The sequence below is a fragment of the Eumetopias jubatus genome, unplaced genomic scaffold (genome assembly GCF_037043125.1).
Source record: "Eumetopias jubatus isolate StellerSeaLion01/CBP00866 unplaced genomic scaffold, mEumJub1_p1.0 scaffold_16, whole genome shotgun sequence".
Classification (NCBI taxonomy): domain Eukaryota; kingdom Metazoa; phylum Chordata; class Mammalia; order Carnivora; family Otariidae; genus Eumetopias; species Eumetopias jubatus.
Window position 1 is genome coordinate 14,051,092 of NW_028274822.1, and position 19,580 is coordinate 14,070,671.

The 19,580-nt window shown below is 47.3% G+C and overlaps 1 protein-coding gene across 11 annotated transcripts in view; it reads right to left on the reverse strand.

Moving 5' to 3' along the window:
- The window catches only part of ZCCHC2 (zinc finger CCHC-type containing 2), a 91,633-nt gene that overhangs the window by 20,231 nt on the left and 51,822 nt on the right, over positions 1–19,580 (reverse strand). For 4 of the 11 annotated variants that reach the window (XR_015766947.1, XR_015766948.1, XR_015766946.1 and 1 more), the window contains exons 13-18: positions 16,731–18,224; positions 15,640–15,784; positions 11,309–11,422; positions 10,350–10,500; positions 6,426–7,064; positions 4,842–4,999 (exon numbers count right to left, since the gene is read on the reverse strand). Coding sequence is in view for 1 of the 11 variants with exons in the window: in XM_028102967.2 (XP_027958768.1) it covers positions 15,717–15,784; positions 16,731–18,224 (1,562 nt within the window). In the remaining 10 variants the exon portion in view is untranslated. Of the gene's footprint in view, positions 1–305; positions 585–1,200; positions 1,997–4,841; positions 5,000–6,425; positions 7,065–8,522; positions 8,873–10,349; positions 10,501–11,308; positions 11,423–13,672; positions 15,785–16,730; positions 18,225–19,580 lie in introns of those variants that run through there. The other 7 variants (XR_015766949.1, XR_015766950.1, XR_015766954.1 and 4 more) reach the window with 7 other exon arrangements.

Below are 19,580 nucleotides of genomic sequence, written 5' to 3' on the forward strand. Positions count from 1 at the left end.
CGGCAGGCAGCCGGGGCCTGGGCCGAGGGGCTCTGACGGTGCGGCGGGCTGGCTCCTCCTCCTGGGGCCCCGCGGGCCTCCCGCACGGACGATCCTAGGTGGGCTCGGCAGTCGCCAGCATTTTTCTGGAGTTAGCATTCTCCATCCCAGCCTCTCTCATTCCTAAAAGTTCCTAAAAGTGGCTTGGAGGTTGGGGGGGGGGGGGGCGTCACGGGGGGTGGCTCTACCTTCCCGGAGACCCAGATGCGCCCCCCTCGCGGGCCCCAGGGACCTCCTTGGAGCGGGGAGATGCAACCCTGGGCCGCCCCCTCCTCCAGCCCCTGCGCCCTCAAACCCGGTGCGACCCTCCGTCTCGGTTGGGGTTCCACGTGAGGGTCACATCCCAGAGCAGCACTGAGGCCTCGGCCCCAACTTAGTTTTGTCAAATGGATATTTTCAAACTTATTTAAGGAGAAGGAGTTGGAGGCTGGACTTGGTCACAGTCACGGCTAGACTTGGGGACAGCAGGAGTCCTCCTTCCTCTCCACTCCTTCCCGGAAAAGGCCCGATTTCCAGGGCAGCCGAACTCTTCACTCCATTGCATTCTGGAATCAGGATGAGAACTGCCAAATTGCTGAAACCGATTCAACGAGTGGCCTCATTGGCCCTGCACTTACATTCCTGGTCCAGTACAGCGAGGCTCTGGGCACCAAACTGCCTCTCAACACCATCGGTTTTCTTTGTAATTCTATGTACATGATTTCGCCACTTAGAAACATCATTCTCAGAAGGGGCTGTGCCTCCCCAGGCCACACTGAACAGGTAGATTACTTAGGGGTGCCCCGAGTTTGAGGAACGCAACTAGAAAGCAAAATACCAACGCTCTCGATTGGTACAACTGAAGAAAGCATGTTAAGCATAGGCATGCTTAATATTAGTCATACAATTATAATTTCTACTTATTTTCCTAATCATCAAAACCTAGATTTCCAGCATCAGGATACCTGGATTCTCCTGGCTTTGGTTGTTTTTTTTTTTTTTTTCCTTCCCCTAATTCGGTTGAGACCTGGGCCCATCCCTTCCCATCTCGCTCTTATTTCTCTCGTCCAGTTCGAACCCAAGGACCACCAGAGGTTGAACTTTCTACAGTTCCACCATGTGCGACCTCTGCCCCCCTCAGTCCTCCTCTCAGTTCATTCAAAAGAAGGTTTTCCCCACCTCAGAGCTCAGAGCCTTGGGACTTCCCCCTTTCGCTACCCTCGGCAGCACCTGCCACCTGGCCCCTTTCTAATGGCCGCTCCTGGTGGCAGATGACTGTTTGACCACGTCCCTCCACTCCATCATCCATTTTGCTCTGTAGACAACAGGGGCAGCGGGCTTTTTGGTCAGAAGAAACATTATTTTTTATTAGAACTTCCCGCCAGCCTGAAACAGGAGATGCTGTGTCTGTACCAGCCTATTCAATAGAACTTTCTGCTATGATGATGGCAATGTTCTCATCCAATATGGCTGCCACCAGCCAGTGTGACTATTGAATGCCGGAAGTATGGCTAGTGCGACTGAATTTTAAATTTGATTTAAACATTTAAAACTTTTAACAGCTATTTTGAGGTATAAAAGGCATCAATGAACCGCACATCAAGTGTTAAGATTGATGTTTTGACACATATACCCACGACACATTACTGCAATCAAGACAGTGAATATATCTATCATGTCCAGAAATTTCCTCATGCCCATCCTTCCATCCTTGTCTCCCACACTTAGGCAACCACTGACCTGCCTTCTGTCATTAGAGATTAGTTTGCATATATGACATGGGATATAATGTAAATGGAATCATGCAGTCTGTATCCTCTCTCTCTCTTTTTGGTTTGGCTTCTTTCACTCGGCAAAATTATTTTGAGATTCATCCATGTTGTCTCCGTTTGTTTCATTTTATTGCTGAATAATATTTCATTGTTTGGAGATACAATTTCACCTATTGATGGATACTTGGGTGGTTTCCATTTTTTGGCTATGAACAAATAAAGCTGCTATGAGCATTCTTGCACAAATCTTTGTAAAGACATATGCTTTCACTTCTCTTGGGTAAATTCCTAAAAGCAGAGTTAAATGGACCATTAAATGTCCTATTTTGTATATGGTGCAAGGTGGGGATTGTTCAGTTTTTTGATTATGTATTTCCAATTGTTTCAGCACCATTTGTTGAAAAGACTATCCTTTGTCCACTGAATCACCTTGTGCCTTTATTGAAAGTCAGTCTTTGGTATATGCGTGGGCCTATATCCGGACTCTCATATTCCACTGATGAATTAAAATTTAAACTTAAATAACTACCTGTGGCTAGTGGCTACCAAACTGGACATCTCAGGTTTAAACAGTGAGCATCTCAGAAAAGGTACTATTTATAAAACTCACCAGAGAAAACTTTTTGCTCTGCCTTAGGCTCTAGAATGATAATAATTTGGACATTCTTACCATGTGGCTGCTAAAGAGGAATTAAACTTCCATTGTTTCTCAGAAAGTAGACTTCCATTTTCCTATTTCAGCTTATTATCAGGTCTTTAAGGGCTGGAGACCAAAGGTGATGGGAGAATGCCAGCTCTGAGGTCCCACGTTCAAATCCTGACTTGGCAACTTACTAGCTATGTGGCCATAAGCAAGCTGCTTCACCTTCCTTCCTCAGTTTCTGTATCTATAAAATGGGTATCATGGGTATAACCTATTTCACAGGATTGTGTGAGAATTAAATGATGCATGGAGTGCTTAGGCTAATGCCTAGTACATGACTAAAGACTCAAAAGCTAGTGATTATTACTACACTTCATGTGAAATAAAACACAGCAGCAGAAGAGGGAGACATTGTATACTTTCTGAAACCCTGTTTCTTGTCTTCAGAGAAGCTCTGCTGTGTTTTAGTGCAGGTCGCAAACACTTTAGCTTCAGTACATTCCGTAGCTGTGCAGGTCCTGGCACCATTATACCCATTTTGCAGATAAGAATTAAGGGACTTAAATATTTGTCCAAAGTCCCTTGGCTACTGCAACCCCTATTTGAAGCCTGAGCTTAAAACCTGGCTTACTTCTTCTTTTACGACACCTGTCTCTATAAATACACTGAGGAGGAACTCAGTCTTTTGTGTCACTGTAGGCCCACAGTTAATATTGACTTAATTAATATTCAATTAACACTGAACTTCAGAGAAGAGACGTCAGTATTCTGAAGCATGAGGACAGTACATCTAACTCCAGGTTTTAAGGTTTCTAAAATTTGTGCTTTTAACTTAATGATTTTCAAAATCAACGTACATCTGAGCAGCCTGGAGGCTTCTGAGATGCCCCCACTCAGGTCTCTCCTGGGCACTCTGTGCAGTGGGGCCGGGCTGGGCCCTGGAGTCTGCATTCCACAGGCCCCCAGATGGCCCTCGGGTGGCACTGGGAGAAGCACCATGACCCACTCCTCCTCTTGCACTGGACTCTTCCAACTGTGTTCAACCAGGAATTACTGCCATGTTTGCCTGAGCAAACATACCCTCCCCTTTCCCTTTCCCTCAAGTGGAAAGTCTGATTTAGAGGGAACTGGGATTCAGCACCAGCTTGGCAGGCACAGTGATTTATTTTCACTGGGGCCATACCCACTGTGGAGAACTTCACTTTTGCTTTGCCATGTTTTTCCGGATTGCCATATTGAAAATAGGTCTATCTTCATATTGAACCTCAGAGCACATCCTTTCTTATTCTGAAGTATTAGGGCATCACATTGATGGGTCATGAGGAGGGTGGAGTGGGAGGAAGTTTCTGGAGACCCACAGGAAAAGCCCCTCTCTGGAGCTGAACTTCCCCACTGCCAAGCACGGATTTTCCATCCTGTGGGAAGCAGACAGGATTAATGGTCTAGCCTATTGTCTTTTGTTCTACCAAGGCCCTATGAAGGTCTGCGTGTGTGTGTTCCAGAAGGGAGTCCCATCTGCACCGAGGAGGGACAGGCAGCACCTGCAAACCCTGCCTGGAGCCTGTGTTTTAAAACTGGCTTACTTCTTCTTTTATGACGCATGTCTCTAGAAATAAACGGGGGAGGAACTCAGCCTTTGTGTCCCAAATAAGGTGGAAGAAGTTATGAGGGGATGTCACTGTTGGCCTGCAATGTCTGTCTTCCTGGCAAGTAATAAAAGAGGTTGGCAGTGGCCCAGCCTCCTGAAAGTGCCTGGTTGTCCCTACAAGGAAGGGACTTGGAAGCCCCCAGGGTCTACTCCCACTGCCCAGTGATCGACGCCAGCTCTGGGCCAAGGGCTTGGCCACCCTGGCACACTGCGGAATGCATAAGGAGGTGCCATAAGGACTGCTCACTGTTGCCTCTGACAAGAATAATGACAGAGTGAAACCCTTTGACCGGTTTCTGTCTCCTAGCATTCCCACGTTTCCATTTCATTGCAACAGAAAGAACAAAGCATCCCCAGAATGAAATGACAAGGAGAAAATCTTTTCAAAACTTCTATCTGATAAAGGATTTATATCCAAAATATACAAAGAACTCTTAAAACTCAACATAAGCAGGCAAACGACCCAATGTTTAAAAATCAGCAAAGGTTCTGAGCAGACACCTCACCAAAAAAGATGACAAACAAGCATATGAAAAGATGCTCCACATCATAGGTCATTAGATAACTGCAAATTCATACGAGAACATGCTATGACATGCTGACTTAGAGTGGCTAAAATCCAAAACACTGATAACATCAAACGCTGGTGAGGAGGTGGAGCAACAGGAACTCCCATCCGTTGCGGGTGGGGATGCAAAATGGAAGCCATACAAAATGGAAGACAGTTTGGCAATTTCTGATAAAACTAAACATATCTTACCATATGGTTCAGCGATTGTGCTCCTTGGTATTTGTCCAGAAGTTGAAAACATACGTCCACACAAAACCTGCACATGGATGTTTAGGGCAGTTTTCTTCATAATTGCCAAATCCTGGGAGCAACCATGATATCCTTCAGCAGGTGAACAGATAAATAAACTGTGGTCCATCCAGATAATGGATTATTTGGCAAAAAAGGAAAAGAGTTGTTATTTCATGAAAAGACATGAAGGAACCATAAATGCAACTTACTTTGCAAATGAAACCAATCATTCAGTCACCATAATTACTGAGTACCTTCTGTGTGAGTGAGAAGGCTACATACTTTATGATTCCAACTATATGACAGTCTGGAAAAGGCAAAACCATGGAGACAATAAAATGATCAGTGGTTGCTGAGTGTGGTAGGGAAGGATGAAGAAGCAGAGCACAGGAGATTTTTAAGGAACTGTTCTACAGGATACTACAATGGTGGGGGGCGCCTGGGTGGCTCAGTCGGTTAAGCGTCTGCCTTCGGCTCGGGTCATGATCCCAGGGTCCTGGGATCGAGCCCCACATCGGGCTCCCTGCTAGGCAGGGAGTCTGCTTCTCCCTCTCCCTCTGCCCCCGACTCATGCTTGCCCCCCCAAATAAATAAAATCTTTTTTAAAAAAGGATACCATAATAGTGGATACTATTCACTATTGACACACACCTTTGTCACACTTTTGTCAAAACCCAGAGGATGTACAACACAGCTGTGAACCCTAATACAATGCACTTTAGTAATTAAAGTATCAATATTGGCTCATCCATTATAGAGAGGAAAGATACAAATGCATGTATAGGATGAGTATGATTCTATGAAATAGAAATGGTTAACACAAATAAAAGAACAAAGCACAGTCTAATCCACAGAAAAGAGGCATTTCTAATTTTGAAAGGCACTAAAATAGGAAGGCAGGTTTTGAATAAGAAAACATTCCTGAAGGAAATGTAATGATGTTTTGGAGCTCCCTATATGCTAGGGACGTATTAACTGGCACAGTGCCCCACGGACATGCCTGTCATCTGTACCCACGGGCAAGGGAGCTTGCTCAGAGAGGCTCCAGCTGGAGGGGCAGTCTTAGGATTCAAACGAGTGTATGCCCATCACTATGTTATATTGCCTTTAAAAAAAATTAGCAATTAGACTGAGTTTAAAAGGTTGTCCAGGGACTGCCTTAAAAATAAGAGTCATAGGGGCGCCTGGGTGGCTCAGATGGTTAGGCGTCTGCCTTCGGCTCAGGTCATGATCCCAGGGTCCTGGGATCCAGTCCCGCGTCGGGCTCCCTGCTAGGCGGGGAGCCTGCTTCTCCCTCTGCCTCTGCCTCTCTCTCTCTCTCTCTCATGAATAAATAAATAAAACATTTAAAAATTTGTATAAAAAAATAAGAGTTATAATATCACTTATTTGTTAGTAAATAGATCCTCCTGAAATGCTGGGAAAGTGCTTGCTTAGCGGTTTCAGGGTTGCCCCAGAAATCGAATTCGTGCTCCTCTGTTTAGCAAGCTGCCCTCCCTCCCCTCACCCCCGCTGTCCTGAAGGCAAAGTTCAACCACTCACCTTTTCCTAGCTCCATAAATCCACCGGAGTGGATCAGAGGCGGCTTCCCTGCGGGCCTCGCTGCTTCTGCACCAAGCCCAGCTTTTAGAAGACAGCTCCTGCGGTGGCCCCGGGGACTCTTCCGTCCATGGCTGGTGTGAGGTTGAGTGGTGACTTGTGGGCCAGGTGGGGGTCTCCGGGGACCGAAGGCAGCGGGACCGGGCCCGCAGCCGCGGCATCGCCCCCTGCCGGCCGCGGACCCGCGCTCAGGCTCAGGCTCAGGCTCAGGCTCAGGCTCCTGCAGGCTGCGCGACGGTGGAGCCAACACATGGTCTTCGCAGGGAAGCTCCGCTCTGCGTCCCTGCTCCCCACGGCGTTAGGATAGGTCCCGCGCCCGCGCTGCGCAGCCCCTCTGACCCCCGACCCCGGGGACGCGGCTTCCCTGGCGCTGTCAGCTCGCGTTCCTAGCCGCAGCTCCAGGCAAGCCCGGCGCCCCTGTGTCGTCAGGGGGAGAGGCCCCGGTCCCTTTACCTCTCCGTCCCCGGTCCCACGCCCGCCCCGTAGTAAACGTCGGCCCAGTCCCCAGCGACCCCCACGACCAAGCTCCGTGGCCGCGATAACGGATCCCGGCAGCATGGGTCAGTGATAGCCAGTTCTTCCCTGAAAAAAAAAAGTATTTTTTGGTCTTCATGGCACACCCTCGCTCTCCCATCTTCGAATACCGAGTTCTCATTCTCAGCCTTCTTTGGCGGCTCTGCTTTGCTCCCACTCCCCACCCCACAAACTTGGGTACTTCCCTTCTGCAGGTCTGAGCGTGGGTAAGGGCGAGTCCAGGAACCTGTGTTTTTGTTTAAACCCTTCGGGTGATGCTGCAGGGGATCCAAGGCCGCACTTTGAGACAAACACTGGACTAGCACATGTCCCTCTAGCGCCACAAACTCACCGGTGAGCAAAAGAACTCATGATTGTCTTTCCTGCCGGCTTCGCCTCCTGCCTCCCTCGCAGGTGAATGATAGACCTGCGTTCACCCGCCTTCAGGCCGCCATCCCCTCCGCCCTTGGCCCTGGCCTGGCCCCCCCCAACTCTGGTCGCCCCCCCAACTCTGGCCGGCCCCCCCAGCTCTGGCTAGTCTTTCCTGCCTTCTCAGCTCCTGGCCCAACACACTCTACGGCACTGCTTCATCTTTAATGGTTTTCTTTGCCATGTCTCACCTCTTTGCTAAGGAACATGACTTCCTGCTTCTTGGCGCAATGAGAATGTTGTGGCCTTTGAAAACCCTTCCCTAATTCTGGGCAGGCAGAGGTCACCTCTCCACACTCCTGGTGATCCCATGGCGTGTCACCATGTCGCAGCTATGTGCCTTACCACACTGAGGTCTCAGCCAAGAGATGTTTGCTAAGTGGCTGCCTGAATGTGCACAGGCCTACTCGAGCACCAGATGCTATTTTTATTGTGCCAAGGAAACAGAGCACCAAAAAGATGGAGTGCAAATTCCTACACTCACACATTAGAACTTTAAAGACTTTGGAAAGTGCATCTTTATTTAGATGAGGCTGATCTACGTCAAGGGTCAGCAAGCTTCTTCCATAAAGAGACAGACTGTCGATATTTCAGGATCTGTTGTAACTATTCAACCTAGTTGTCCTAGGATGAAAGCAGCCATAATAATACATAAATGAGTGGCTGTGTTCCAATAAACTTTATTGGTAGACATTGAAATTTGAATTTCATATAACTTCCACGTATCATGAAGAGTTGTTCTTTATCAACCATTTAAAGATGTAAAAACCATTCTTATCTGTGGGTCTTATGTGTCGCCCATCTGCGAGCTATGCCTAACCCTCCGTCCTTTGGCACAAGACTCGTATATGAGCTTGAATTTTTTTTTTTTTTTGACCGAAAGGCCCTGCAAATGAAAACTTTTATCAACATAAGCAGAGAAGAATGGAGCAATGGCTGGGCAGAGGGTGAGGAGGAACAGAAAGGGCTCTTCAGCCAGATCCCGTCCAGCCAGAACTCTGTTTATGCTGCCATCTAGTGGCCAACTCCCCTGAGGTCGGCTCTCAGGGCTCTCCCCCGCCCCCCCCCCCCCCCCCCCCCCCCGCCCCAGGACCTGGAAAACATTCTCCCCTCCCATCAGCTTATGGCCACAGTTGGGGTTTGTGTTCCTGATTTGAAGTCCCAACAAGGACTTCAAATCTGTTAAACCAAAACTAAGCGTGAAGAAGTCTAAACCTTCAATAAACCTTTTAAAAGTGAAAAAGCAAGCTTCAAGTCACAGAATTTTGAGATCATTTAGTTCAATTTCTACTACCAGCCAAGCACTCAGCTTTCGGGTAAGAAGAAGGTCCAGAAGGGCCGGTTGCTCCAGATGATGGAGTTTAAGGCAGAGCCTGCCTGCGAGTCCCACTGGCCTGATCCCATCACTGGAAGCTCTGAATCATCACATGGACATTCCTACAAAAATCCTGTGACATGGGCGCAAAGAAGAGGAGTAGCCCAGTGGGTAAGAGCCATGGGTTCCAACCTAGTGTGTCACTTAATTGCTCTGTGCCCTTGGATGCTTAGTCTTTGTGCCATTTCCTCAACTGTTAAAACGGGGCAAAATACCTACCTCACAGGGTTGCTGGATGCTGAAATGAGCTAAGGGTATCTTGGCCCCCCCACGGGCATTAAGGTATTGGCTACCATTATGAATTTCTTGAGTACCTACTATGTCAGACATTGAGTGCTCTATATATTTTGCCAATGTGATCCTTGTAACTGTCTTACAGAGTGAACTGTTTTCTCCATTCTGTAAATAAGCCCGAGAAAAGTCATGTGTACTGTGGGTGGCTGCTGGGAACGAAATTATGGTGGATGTCACCTCTTCCCCAAGTTCATGTGATGAAGGCATCCAGTACACAAGAGAGTGACCACGTTACTTACAAACATGACCCAACCCTGATGTGCTAGCAAGGATGAGCACTGAGTAACTACTAGGTAACGTGGTGGCATTCTTAGCATTTAGGAAGGCTTTCAGGGTGGGTGTGACTGTCACTGTTCCTGCTTGGAGGTGACCTTGCTGCCGTCATTCTTGGCCTTTGGATTGTTTGTGAATGATGGCAGCTGGTAGAGGGAGTGTTTGGGATGGTCTACATGTTGGAACCTTCAACATACCAGTAGTTATGTGTCTTTTCTGCTTGCCCTGCTACTTCATTTCGGCTATTTCTGAAGTTCTGTAAGCTTACAACTAATGGAATATTCACATAATGCTCAATTTATCGAGACATCTGAGAATAATGAAAAACTCAGTGTTCCAACAGAGGCTATTTGTGCATGTTTAAAACCCCAGATGTAGGTGAGAGTCGCTGCTCCTTGAATGTATCTGAGACAGGCAAACGCTTAGAAGCTAGTTTTGAAAGTCCCGGGGTTTCCCATCTCTGCAAACTTACCCTCATCCTACATCTTCAAGTCCCTCAACGAGACACAGAAAAGAGACGTTCGGACCCACTAGGACCCCGGCCCCATCGTCTCTCAGAAATCCAGAGGCCCCAAGGTTGTTAAGACCCATGGGTCTCTCTCATATTACAGGGCTTAACAGGTTCTGTGGACAAGCACCTGTGGGGGCGGGAATCGGTACAGGAGGCAAACCACGAATCTGAAGCTGGGACCTGGCCTTCATCATTGGTGTGTCTGCAGCACTCACCCCTTCTGAACCCCGAGTTCCGCATCTGTGAGATGGGAAGGAGGAAGATCCCATACCCTCCACACTGTGCTGACCAATGAGCATGGGGGGAAGAGTGCAGAGGAAACCGTCAGGTACCATCAGTGCGTGTCAGAGGTTTATAATAAACTTTGAATGCGATGACTGAAAGAGGAGATTGCTCAAATTCCTTTTATGGCCAGCTGCCTGCGTTCTGTAAGGTTTGGGGCACAGGCTTACAATCTCAAATGTTTTCTTACGTTCCATTTTCTCTAAATTAGGTCAGTGAGAAAGAACATCTGCTTGCTTGCATTGTCCTCGTCGCCCACCAGGTGGCGCTGCTTCCCAATTAGCAATTTCTTTTGGTGAGAGCCTGGCTGAGACCTCCTTTCACAGCGGATCAAGTTGGAGCTGAAAGAGGAAAAAGAAAAAAAAAAAATGAAGAACCACCCGGCCTCCCACCGTACCCCCCTACCCCACCCAAATTTCAAGTTAGCAAAACGGGATCTTGGGATAAGAGCTCCGGTGACGGAGAACTGCAGTCACTGCCCAAAGGGGTAGACTGTGGGAACAGAGGGTCTTTGATGCCCCCACCTGTGATATGCTCCACTTTCCAGAGCAGCCAAGGGGAAGCCTACAGCCCCTGTGCTCCCAGCATGGACAGACATTTGCAAACACACACGGAGTTCAGGCAAACGTGTACCCACGCTCCAATCCAGAGGGCTCACATTTTTCAAAAGAGGCATTTAACAATTAGGTCACTTTCTCAAGATATGGCAAAGAAAGTCACTTTTGCACGTTACGGGCACAACAGCTGTGATTTGTAAGCAGTGATGAAATGCTGATGCTAGATTGACCTTCAGAATCCAAACCATGGAAGCCAACGTGCTAAGAGGCGTTCTCTGGGAAAGGACAGCACTGCCCTCTGTGCATGGTCAACGTAAAGGGCACCCCCGAATGGACGCCTGCCTCTCAGCCCTTGGACCCTAGAGTCTTTCATTCTTAAAATAGCTGGTCCCCCCTCCAGCCCCCCCACCCCTGAAAGGAAGGTCCAGAGATATGGTGACCATGTTTTCCTCACTCCCCCACATCACATGTCCCTGAAAATAAATGGGCCCTCCTGTGGGGTCGCCAGGGTGGGGAAAGTCAGCATTTTTCTTTATTCTTTTGAGATGAAGTGATGGAAGGGTTATGGGGTGGAACTATTGTCCCAGCTTGCCTCCATCTGGTTTCACTGCCTTAACCTTAGAGTGCTTTTGTAATCAGTATGTAGAATTGAAAAAAGGTGTCTTCCAAGCTCAAATGGATGATGCTCTTAAGTACTAGATGCTACCTGTCAAAGAAAAAAAAAAGATTATTTTACACTGTGCTTTAATCTTTATGGAACCTTCTCAGCAAAATTTGATTTTTAGCACTTACATAAAAAGTTAAATGTGGATTTGCCTTGTAATGTACTTCTTCTACTCCAGTGTTGAATGATCGGACTGCACCACTCAGCTCAGGGCTGCCACAGTTTGGTAAGCTCTCCAATGAGAGTTGCTTTTTGAGGACAAGGAATGTTTTTTTTTTTTTTTTATCAGTGGACAGATCTGAAGTAACTAACCTTGACGGAAGCAGAACTGTGCTCGCCAGGTTCTTCGCCACCCAAAAGATCGGACCCGCTGCCCTCCTCCTAGACTCAGGTCTCTTCCCCATTTCCCAGTCTATTAACCAGTAACCTCAATGCTCCTGTTCATCAAAAGCAAATTCAACGACGTCGAAGTGCCTTCTGGGTGCTAATTCATAATGCTGGGCCTTCTGCATGTGTTCATCCATTTGTCCCTCACGGCCATAATTTAAAATACAATCTCATTTTCTATCTGGGCAAAATGAAGCTCAGAGGCCCAAGGCTCCTTGCACCTGCCTCCTCCATCCCTGCTTCTCCCACTGCCTCACCCGCACCCTAACCAGGCTCCAAAGGGCCAAACCTTCTTGCCTCAACCATCCAAGTGTCTTTAAATACCATCGTCAACATGTTCCTCCTCCATTTAAAGCTTGGTAACTTCCAATGTTTCATTCCATCAACCTCGGAATCTCCAGCCTGACTCTGGTTTACCTCTTGAACCACAAACCTTACAACTCTTTTACAATGTTCCCTCTCCTGCGCCTGCCTCCATCACCGCCTCCAACCTCCCCCGAGCCACCAAACAGGGTCGCCTGCAGTCCTGCGCCTCCTCCACACCGGACCCCCGAGCCCCGCCCTCCTCACACTCCCTTCCGGCTCAGAGCCAGGGTTCGAGCGCCTCTCCCGTGCCAAGCCTTCCACGGCACCATCACGACCGTCCGGGAGGGTGTCAGGCTACGGACTGGGGGATCAGATGCGGTCCGCGCGAACGTAAAGCACTCGCAAAACAATTTGACAAATCCTGGAAAACTGGGGGCCTCAGGAGGTCTTAACAGCCCGGCAATTGCACTCCCGGGTTTAAAGCCTCTTGCACACATGAACCAGGAGACTGGTATCAAAACGCCCGTTGAGAGCAAAGAACTGAAAACCACCCAAATGGGGACAGAATGGATAAACTGTGTGTATCCCCGCCCCCCCCCCCCACGCAATGGAACACAATAAGGGTAGTGAAAATGAATAAACTGCAGGAATGTAACTTCAGGAGCGCAAAGCCAGATGAGCGGGGACAGTCACAGAAGACTCCGCACGAGCCGCCTTTTCTATAAAGCTCCGAAGTAACACGCGGCGTGGCGGGAGCAGGATGGAAGACTGAGGAAAAAGCACGGGAACAAGCAAGTTTCGGGCAGTGGGCTGCGGAGGCAGGAGGGAGAAGGGACGGGCAGGGGACACAGGCGGTGACCCGGGCGGCCTGCACACTAACCCGAAGGCGGTTCCTTCCAAGGCCCCGCGCGGAGCTCCGCAAACCACCAGGGATCCTGTGACCGGCTCAAAGCCGCCGCCCGAACGGGTCCGGTTGGGGGGGGGGGCGGGGACATTCACGAGCCGGCGCCGGACAATCGTCCCCTGCCCTGTGCGCCCGAGCCCCTGAGCGTCCACCGCTGCGAACGCCAGCGGACACGCCGAGGGGCCTGGGCCCAGCGACAGGACCCGAGTGTCACGGCCGCCAGACGTGGCTCAACTGCGCACACACGCGAGGCTGGAGTGTCCCCAGAAATTCCACGGTGAAAAAAACGGACCACAGACTGGGTCAGAGAAGACAGAGCCAGGGGGATCAAAGCTACTCGGTACTGTGCTGAGAGCTGCCTGGAAAACACAATCGTCGTAAACCTGCGAGAGTAAATCAGGTCCTCCACACTTCTGGTGAGGGGAGCCGCCACCGGAAATGGCACACGGCGCGCGGCGCTGGGGGGGGGGGTGCACAGAAACACAGTCGCTCAGTGTCACGGGCGGCCTATAGGGAGGGGCTGTCGGGGGCGTGGCCTGAAGAACATCCAAATGGTAACAAAACAAAACAAAACTTTGGGATTCACTGCCCCACATTACAGGGGATAATGGGTTGATTCTCTAAAAAGAAAAAACAAATCACCATGTGTGATGTCCTCCTTCTTCCACTTTTACAGAATTTGCAATAAACCACAATTCTTAAGCTGTTTTTCATTTTTTTATTGCTGTTAATTCAAGGAAAAAGGGTTGCATAAAATCCAATCTGTTCTAGAAATATAAGTGGCCTTTCCAGTACATAACATTTCAAATATCAAAGTATATGGTAAACATACAAATAAGGAGAAGGTAACATACCTCCTATGTACAGTACAGTATTTTAAATCATAAAATAAGCTCCATAAAGTACAACTGGCAAGTGATTCACAATGCGGTCCATACGTGGCTTATCAAAACTCTCACTGGAACAACTCAACTGCAGCTTAACAATTAATTTAATAATGTGGTCCAAAAATACCCAGATCAAATAAAATATATTTAATCAAAATAATTTCCTTTACTCAAACTTTTCTTTTTAAATTAAAGCTTTCATCTACCCCTTCATCCCCGCCCCTTTCCCCTTTAACTCCCACCCTGAAAGTTAGTTTCAAAATGTACATTGCTGCTATAAATATAAATGCTACCTATGAAGCATTAAATGAAGCTTCTTTTTTCTTCAAGTTTTTCCTTTTATCTAGCAATCTGTTAGGCTTCTGAACCAAGACCAAACACTTAAGTCCCTCTGCTGTATACCGACATTACTCCACACAACAAAAATCTACCATTTCTGCTCTGTACTGAGGAATGGGAAAACAAAACCAGCCCCGACCCTTAACCTAGGACTATACAGTGGTAGTTGCTCGTTGCTTTTGAATGCAGCAGTTCCAAAAATACACCCAATCTTCCAGATAATCTCAGTGCACTTTAGGAAATCAAAAATTACCTGGAAGCAATTTAGTACATAGATTGGCTTTAAAAAAACTTTTTTTTTTTAAAACAGCAGCATTAAACTTAGTGACATGACACTGACATGATTAATACCATCTTATACACACTCAGAATTCAGTCTTTCACATTATAATCAAGCATAGTGGTAAACTGTTATCAAAGTGACTTCGCTACGAGAGACGGGTTAGGGAACAAACCTGACTTTTGCAGAAACCAGAGCTCCTGCTCAGATTGCAATAAACCATACACATTTTAAACACAACATAACATTGCTACAGTTGGTGTGAGAAAAGAAGAAATCTTTACTCAGGTAGTGTCTCTTTAGCACGACACAGTGGTAGACTACAAGTGAAATCAGCTGTCGACTTTCATTACACACACAGACACACAGAACAACACTCACACTAGTTTGTTCACTTTATGTCTCTCTGAAGCAACAGGCTAAAAAAGTATGATGAAGTAAAAAGTCTTTTTTTTTTTTTTGGCTTTTTTTGTTTTTTGTTTGTTTTTTTAAGAAAAAGCTCTTTGTCCACTTCAGACATCATATTTTTTCAGTTTCATATGGTTTTACTTCTTCCTCTCTCTTCCACTCAATTTTGATTCGGACCACAAGCACTGCATATATGTGTTTATGTGATGCTGTTTAGTACATATATACACACAATTCAGGGAACTTGATGTCTCCTTTTGGATTAAGGTGAAACATTTCATCCTCGATTTATAGGCAGGACGGGTCATGAAAGTGGAGACCGATGGCGTGGCCAACTGCCCCTGCCTCGGGTCAGTGGAAGGAGGGTGGCGGGGAGATGTGTGTCCTTTAGGGTGAAAGTGAGAAGAGTGGGGAAGAAGCAAAGTTTCTCTTTTTCAAAACCATATGACTGTCACCAGTGTTGTAAAAAAAGGTCAAATACACAGTTTTAAAGATTCAGTAAACATTGCACACAGCAAGTATTCAGTGTAAAAAAAAAAAAAGCACAGCAAATATTTTCCTTTTGATAGTTTGTCTGGATGTTTAAATTACATGTATCATACACATAAGCCTGTTGTTGAACCAGGAGACCAGAGGCTCAAAAGCAATGCATTCTTTTTTGTTTTGGACATCGGTACAAGAGAAATGAAAAATCCCAACTGCATAGAAATCTAGGAAATGTATAGACAAAGAAACACAAACAAAATACCTTTCCTTTCCTCCCCTCCACACCCCACCATGACTCCCCAACACGTCAGGGTATTAAGCAGTCAAGCTTTACTTGTTTCAGTCTGCAGAATCCAACGTATCATTAGAAGGGGGGAGGGGAGGTGCGTATCTCAGTCTGTAAGTGCCTAAAACGGGAAAGACAGAACTGCTAAGTCACTGCTTACAATGCAATGCATCACAAACCACTACAAGACAGCAAATGGGCATGCTCGGCAGAAGGCAGCTTCCTCCGCACTACTACGATTCCAAAATGGTAAAATAAATTACCTTCAGAAAGTAATATGAAGTTTGTGCTTTAAGTGCAACCTAAAGCTATCAAACTTAATCTTCCTTTAAAAATGCCAAGTATACACTCGCAATTCAAGACTTTTTTTCTGGGTGAGATTTGGCAAAATGACAAAAGCCAAATCCAAGCGAAAGAAAACAGTCTGATGTCTCCGCTGAATTTGTGATATTACTCATACTCATTTAAGAACATTTTCTTGTTTCTGGTGGTCATAACATTAAACAGAGTTCAAATAATTCCCTTACTCCCAAACCAGTGCTTAAATATTTTGTTCCTTAAAACGCTTTTTTTTTTTTTTTTTAAGCATCTGCTGGGAGGGAAAGGGGCAGCATGAGGGAATGTGCACGAGGCCAGCTGGCTATGCATCGATATGCTAAAGAGAAACTAAAAATCAGACATGTCAGATGACTACACTACTTCCCACTTTTTCAGTATTTAAAAATTTTGCTTACTCTACGAAACAGAATGGTAACTTTAAAAAAAAAAGTGCGGCAAGCAAGCAATTTGACATTATATAACGCAAATTCCCATTCTATTCCTTCAAAAGTGCCTCAGTGGTTTATGCTTTCCTTGGAAACTGAATTCCTCTCAACTTCCTTGTGCTGCGTGACCTGGGTCTACACTAGGTTTTCCCATTTGCATTTTTGGATTTGTCACTGAAAAGCACAACATCCGTAAATGAACACACACCAGCTCTGTCTGCCACGACAGGATCACCGTGCTCAGTAAGGCAGGGAGAAACGGGCACACTCAAAAACAAGTCCTCTGGGAGCTCTCATGATTACCTTGTTGACTGGCCTCCATGGACGACTGCTTGCACTCCTGTGCGTAGTGTCCGCTTACGCCACAGTTGTAGCATGACACGTTCCCGTTCTTCTTGGGCCCCGAGCCGCTCGTGTTGGCAACTACGTTAGGTGCTGGATAGACAGGGTAGAATCTCCCAAATCCCGCCATTTGTTGCATGCCGTAGTTGGCTTGGCTCCCCATGACTGGGTCATGCACCAGTCCGTTTGCATATGGAGTCTGAGGCAGAAAAAAAGGAAGTTGGTTTCCGTTGCTCTGATGTGCTTGACTGAGGTAGCTGCCATTGCAGATGGATGGCAGAGTAAAGAACGACGGGACTCGGTACACTGGCCCAGGCATTGGGTTAGGATAGTAGTAACTATTCAGTTGAAGGTTGCCATTGGTCCCACAGCTGCACCTGCGCCCACAAGAACCACAAGGACCCGAGCCCATCTGCTGTGGCGGCAATACTGTCCCGTTAGCGTTCGTGTTTCCCACAGCACTGATGTAAGACGTGCTGTCACTCTGCGCGGTACTGTGTGTCAGTGCGGGGCTCGGGCTGGGGGCGGGGCCTGGGGTGTGGGTGGGGACGGCGGGCGGCGCAGCAGGCTGGGCCTGACTGATGCCCGCCCCCGCCGACTGGGCCGCCGTGGCCGCCGTGCTGAGCACGCTGGAATTCTGGCTGGGCAACACACTGGCGGCGAGGGGAGAGCCTGGCAAGGGGTAGGAAGCTGGTGGCTGGGCGGCTGACAGGCCGGCTGCTGGGAGAACTACCTTCACATTGGTAGGCTGAGGGACGGTCCCAGTGTTTCCCTCGATTTGAGGCACCATTTGATTGAGTCCTACCACCTGGGATGCAGATTTTGTGATGGGGTCCGTGGTAGCGACAGGAGATCCCGGAAAACTACCTGGGCTGTGGACAGGAAGAAAGGCAGTGTTTGGTGATCCGATGCTCAGACTCGCGGGGGGCTGCTGTGGGATGTTAACTGGGCAACTCTCTGAAGACCCCTGCGGTGGCGGCAACTTTAGCCTCTGGATTGTGAGGTGCAAAGCGGGGGCGCTGCTGTGGGGGAGGAAGGCTGACGGAAGAGGTAAAGGGGAAGCCAGTAATTCAAGGTGCTTTTCGGATTCTCCAGTAGAAGCTGCTGGCCCCAGGATTCCAACGGGGGTGGAATTTGTGGATTCCCTTATTGCAGAAATAGCAACAGGACTGGGAACAAGCATCCCAATTGTCTTGCCATCGGCAGATTTGGGCGGAGGAACAACAACGTCAGACTTCTGGGCACCATTGTGCATGACACAGTGTAAAGTTGGCATAAAAGAAATATGCTGATACTTGGGTGCAGTGAGGGGATCTTCTAAAAGGCCTCCGTTGTCGCTTCCTAATGAAGCAATCTGAACAGGCGGCTGGACAGTGACGGTCTGGTTGACAGAACCATAGCCTGTAAACCTGGTTGTTGACGGATTCCCAGAATCCTCAGAATTGCTGTCTGTGTCTAAGGGAAACATATAAACAATAGATGTTAAAGCATGCATCACTCTCATCTCTTGCTAGAAATAAATTTTAAGTATATCTATTTTTTTTTATTTTACATTTTATTTTAAGTAGGTTCTACGCCCAGCATGGAGCCCAACGCAGGGCCTGAACTCACGACCCTGAGGTCAAGACCTGAGCTGAGATCAAGAGTCAGACACTTAACCAACTGAGTCACTCAGGCACCCCAAATTTTAAGTGTATCTAAAATCAACTCTGAAGTTTAGAACTGGAGATGTGTCCCACTGTTTCCTGACCACCAAGCTGACCTTCATTTAATTTTTAGCTTCCTATGGACTTTTTAAAAAAAATATGGAGATTCTGGAAAAGGCAAAATTACAGTGACAATAAAAAGACCAGTGGTCATCAGGGGCGGGGAGCTGAGGGCAGAGACGAAGAGGCAGAGCACAGGGGACTTTCAGGGCAGTGACAGTGATCTGTATGATATTATAATGGTAAATACAAGTCACTATAACATTTGTCCAAAGCCACTGAAGGTGTAACAACCGAGAATGAACCGTTAGGTCAACTACAGGCGCTGCTGGGTGATGATAACGTGTCCACGGATGTTCATGCTTAGTAAAAAGTGTACCACTCCAGTGAGTGCGACTGATAATGGGGTAGGCTGTCTACGTGGCAGAAGTACGGGGGAAATCTCCGTAGTACCTTCCTCTTCATCATATTGTAAGCCTAAAACTGCTCTAAAAAAATTAAGTCTTGAATAAAAAAGAAAATCCATGGAGAGATAAGCAACAAAAGGTTCACTGGAGACTGAATGAAGCACAATATAAATACTGAGATTTATTTAATATCACCTTATTACCGAGAAAAGGATTGGATCTTTTTAATCAATTTTAGGCAATTCACTTGATTTGTATTCTGCACTGCCAAACCCAAGGTCTTCACATGGGTCTCACACACATGATACAATCACAAGACTATCCTTCACCCAAGGATCTAGAGGTAGGGAATGGAAGAGAATGGAGTAAATATTCGTACTTTTACATATTTCAGTGGGGAAAAGAACATTTAAAGCTCCTGTTTTAGGCATGAAACAAATGGTCCTGGAGCACAAGCAGCGAGGCAAGTACGAGAGCGCCGCCATCCTCCCCATGGCAAAACGGCAAAGCGGCAAATCCAAAGCGACGCTGCATACGGTGTTATTGCTGTAATTGCTCTTATGCGTGTATACAGGAACAGCTTCAATCTAGACTTCCCCGGACCGTCCTGACTTCCAGTAGGAAGAGGGCACAAGATAAAAGTCTAGTTCACAATATGTAGGTATCATAAACCCAGATGCTGCAATAATATGTAGAGA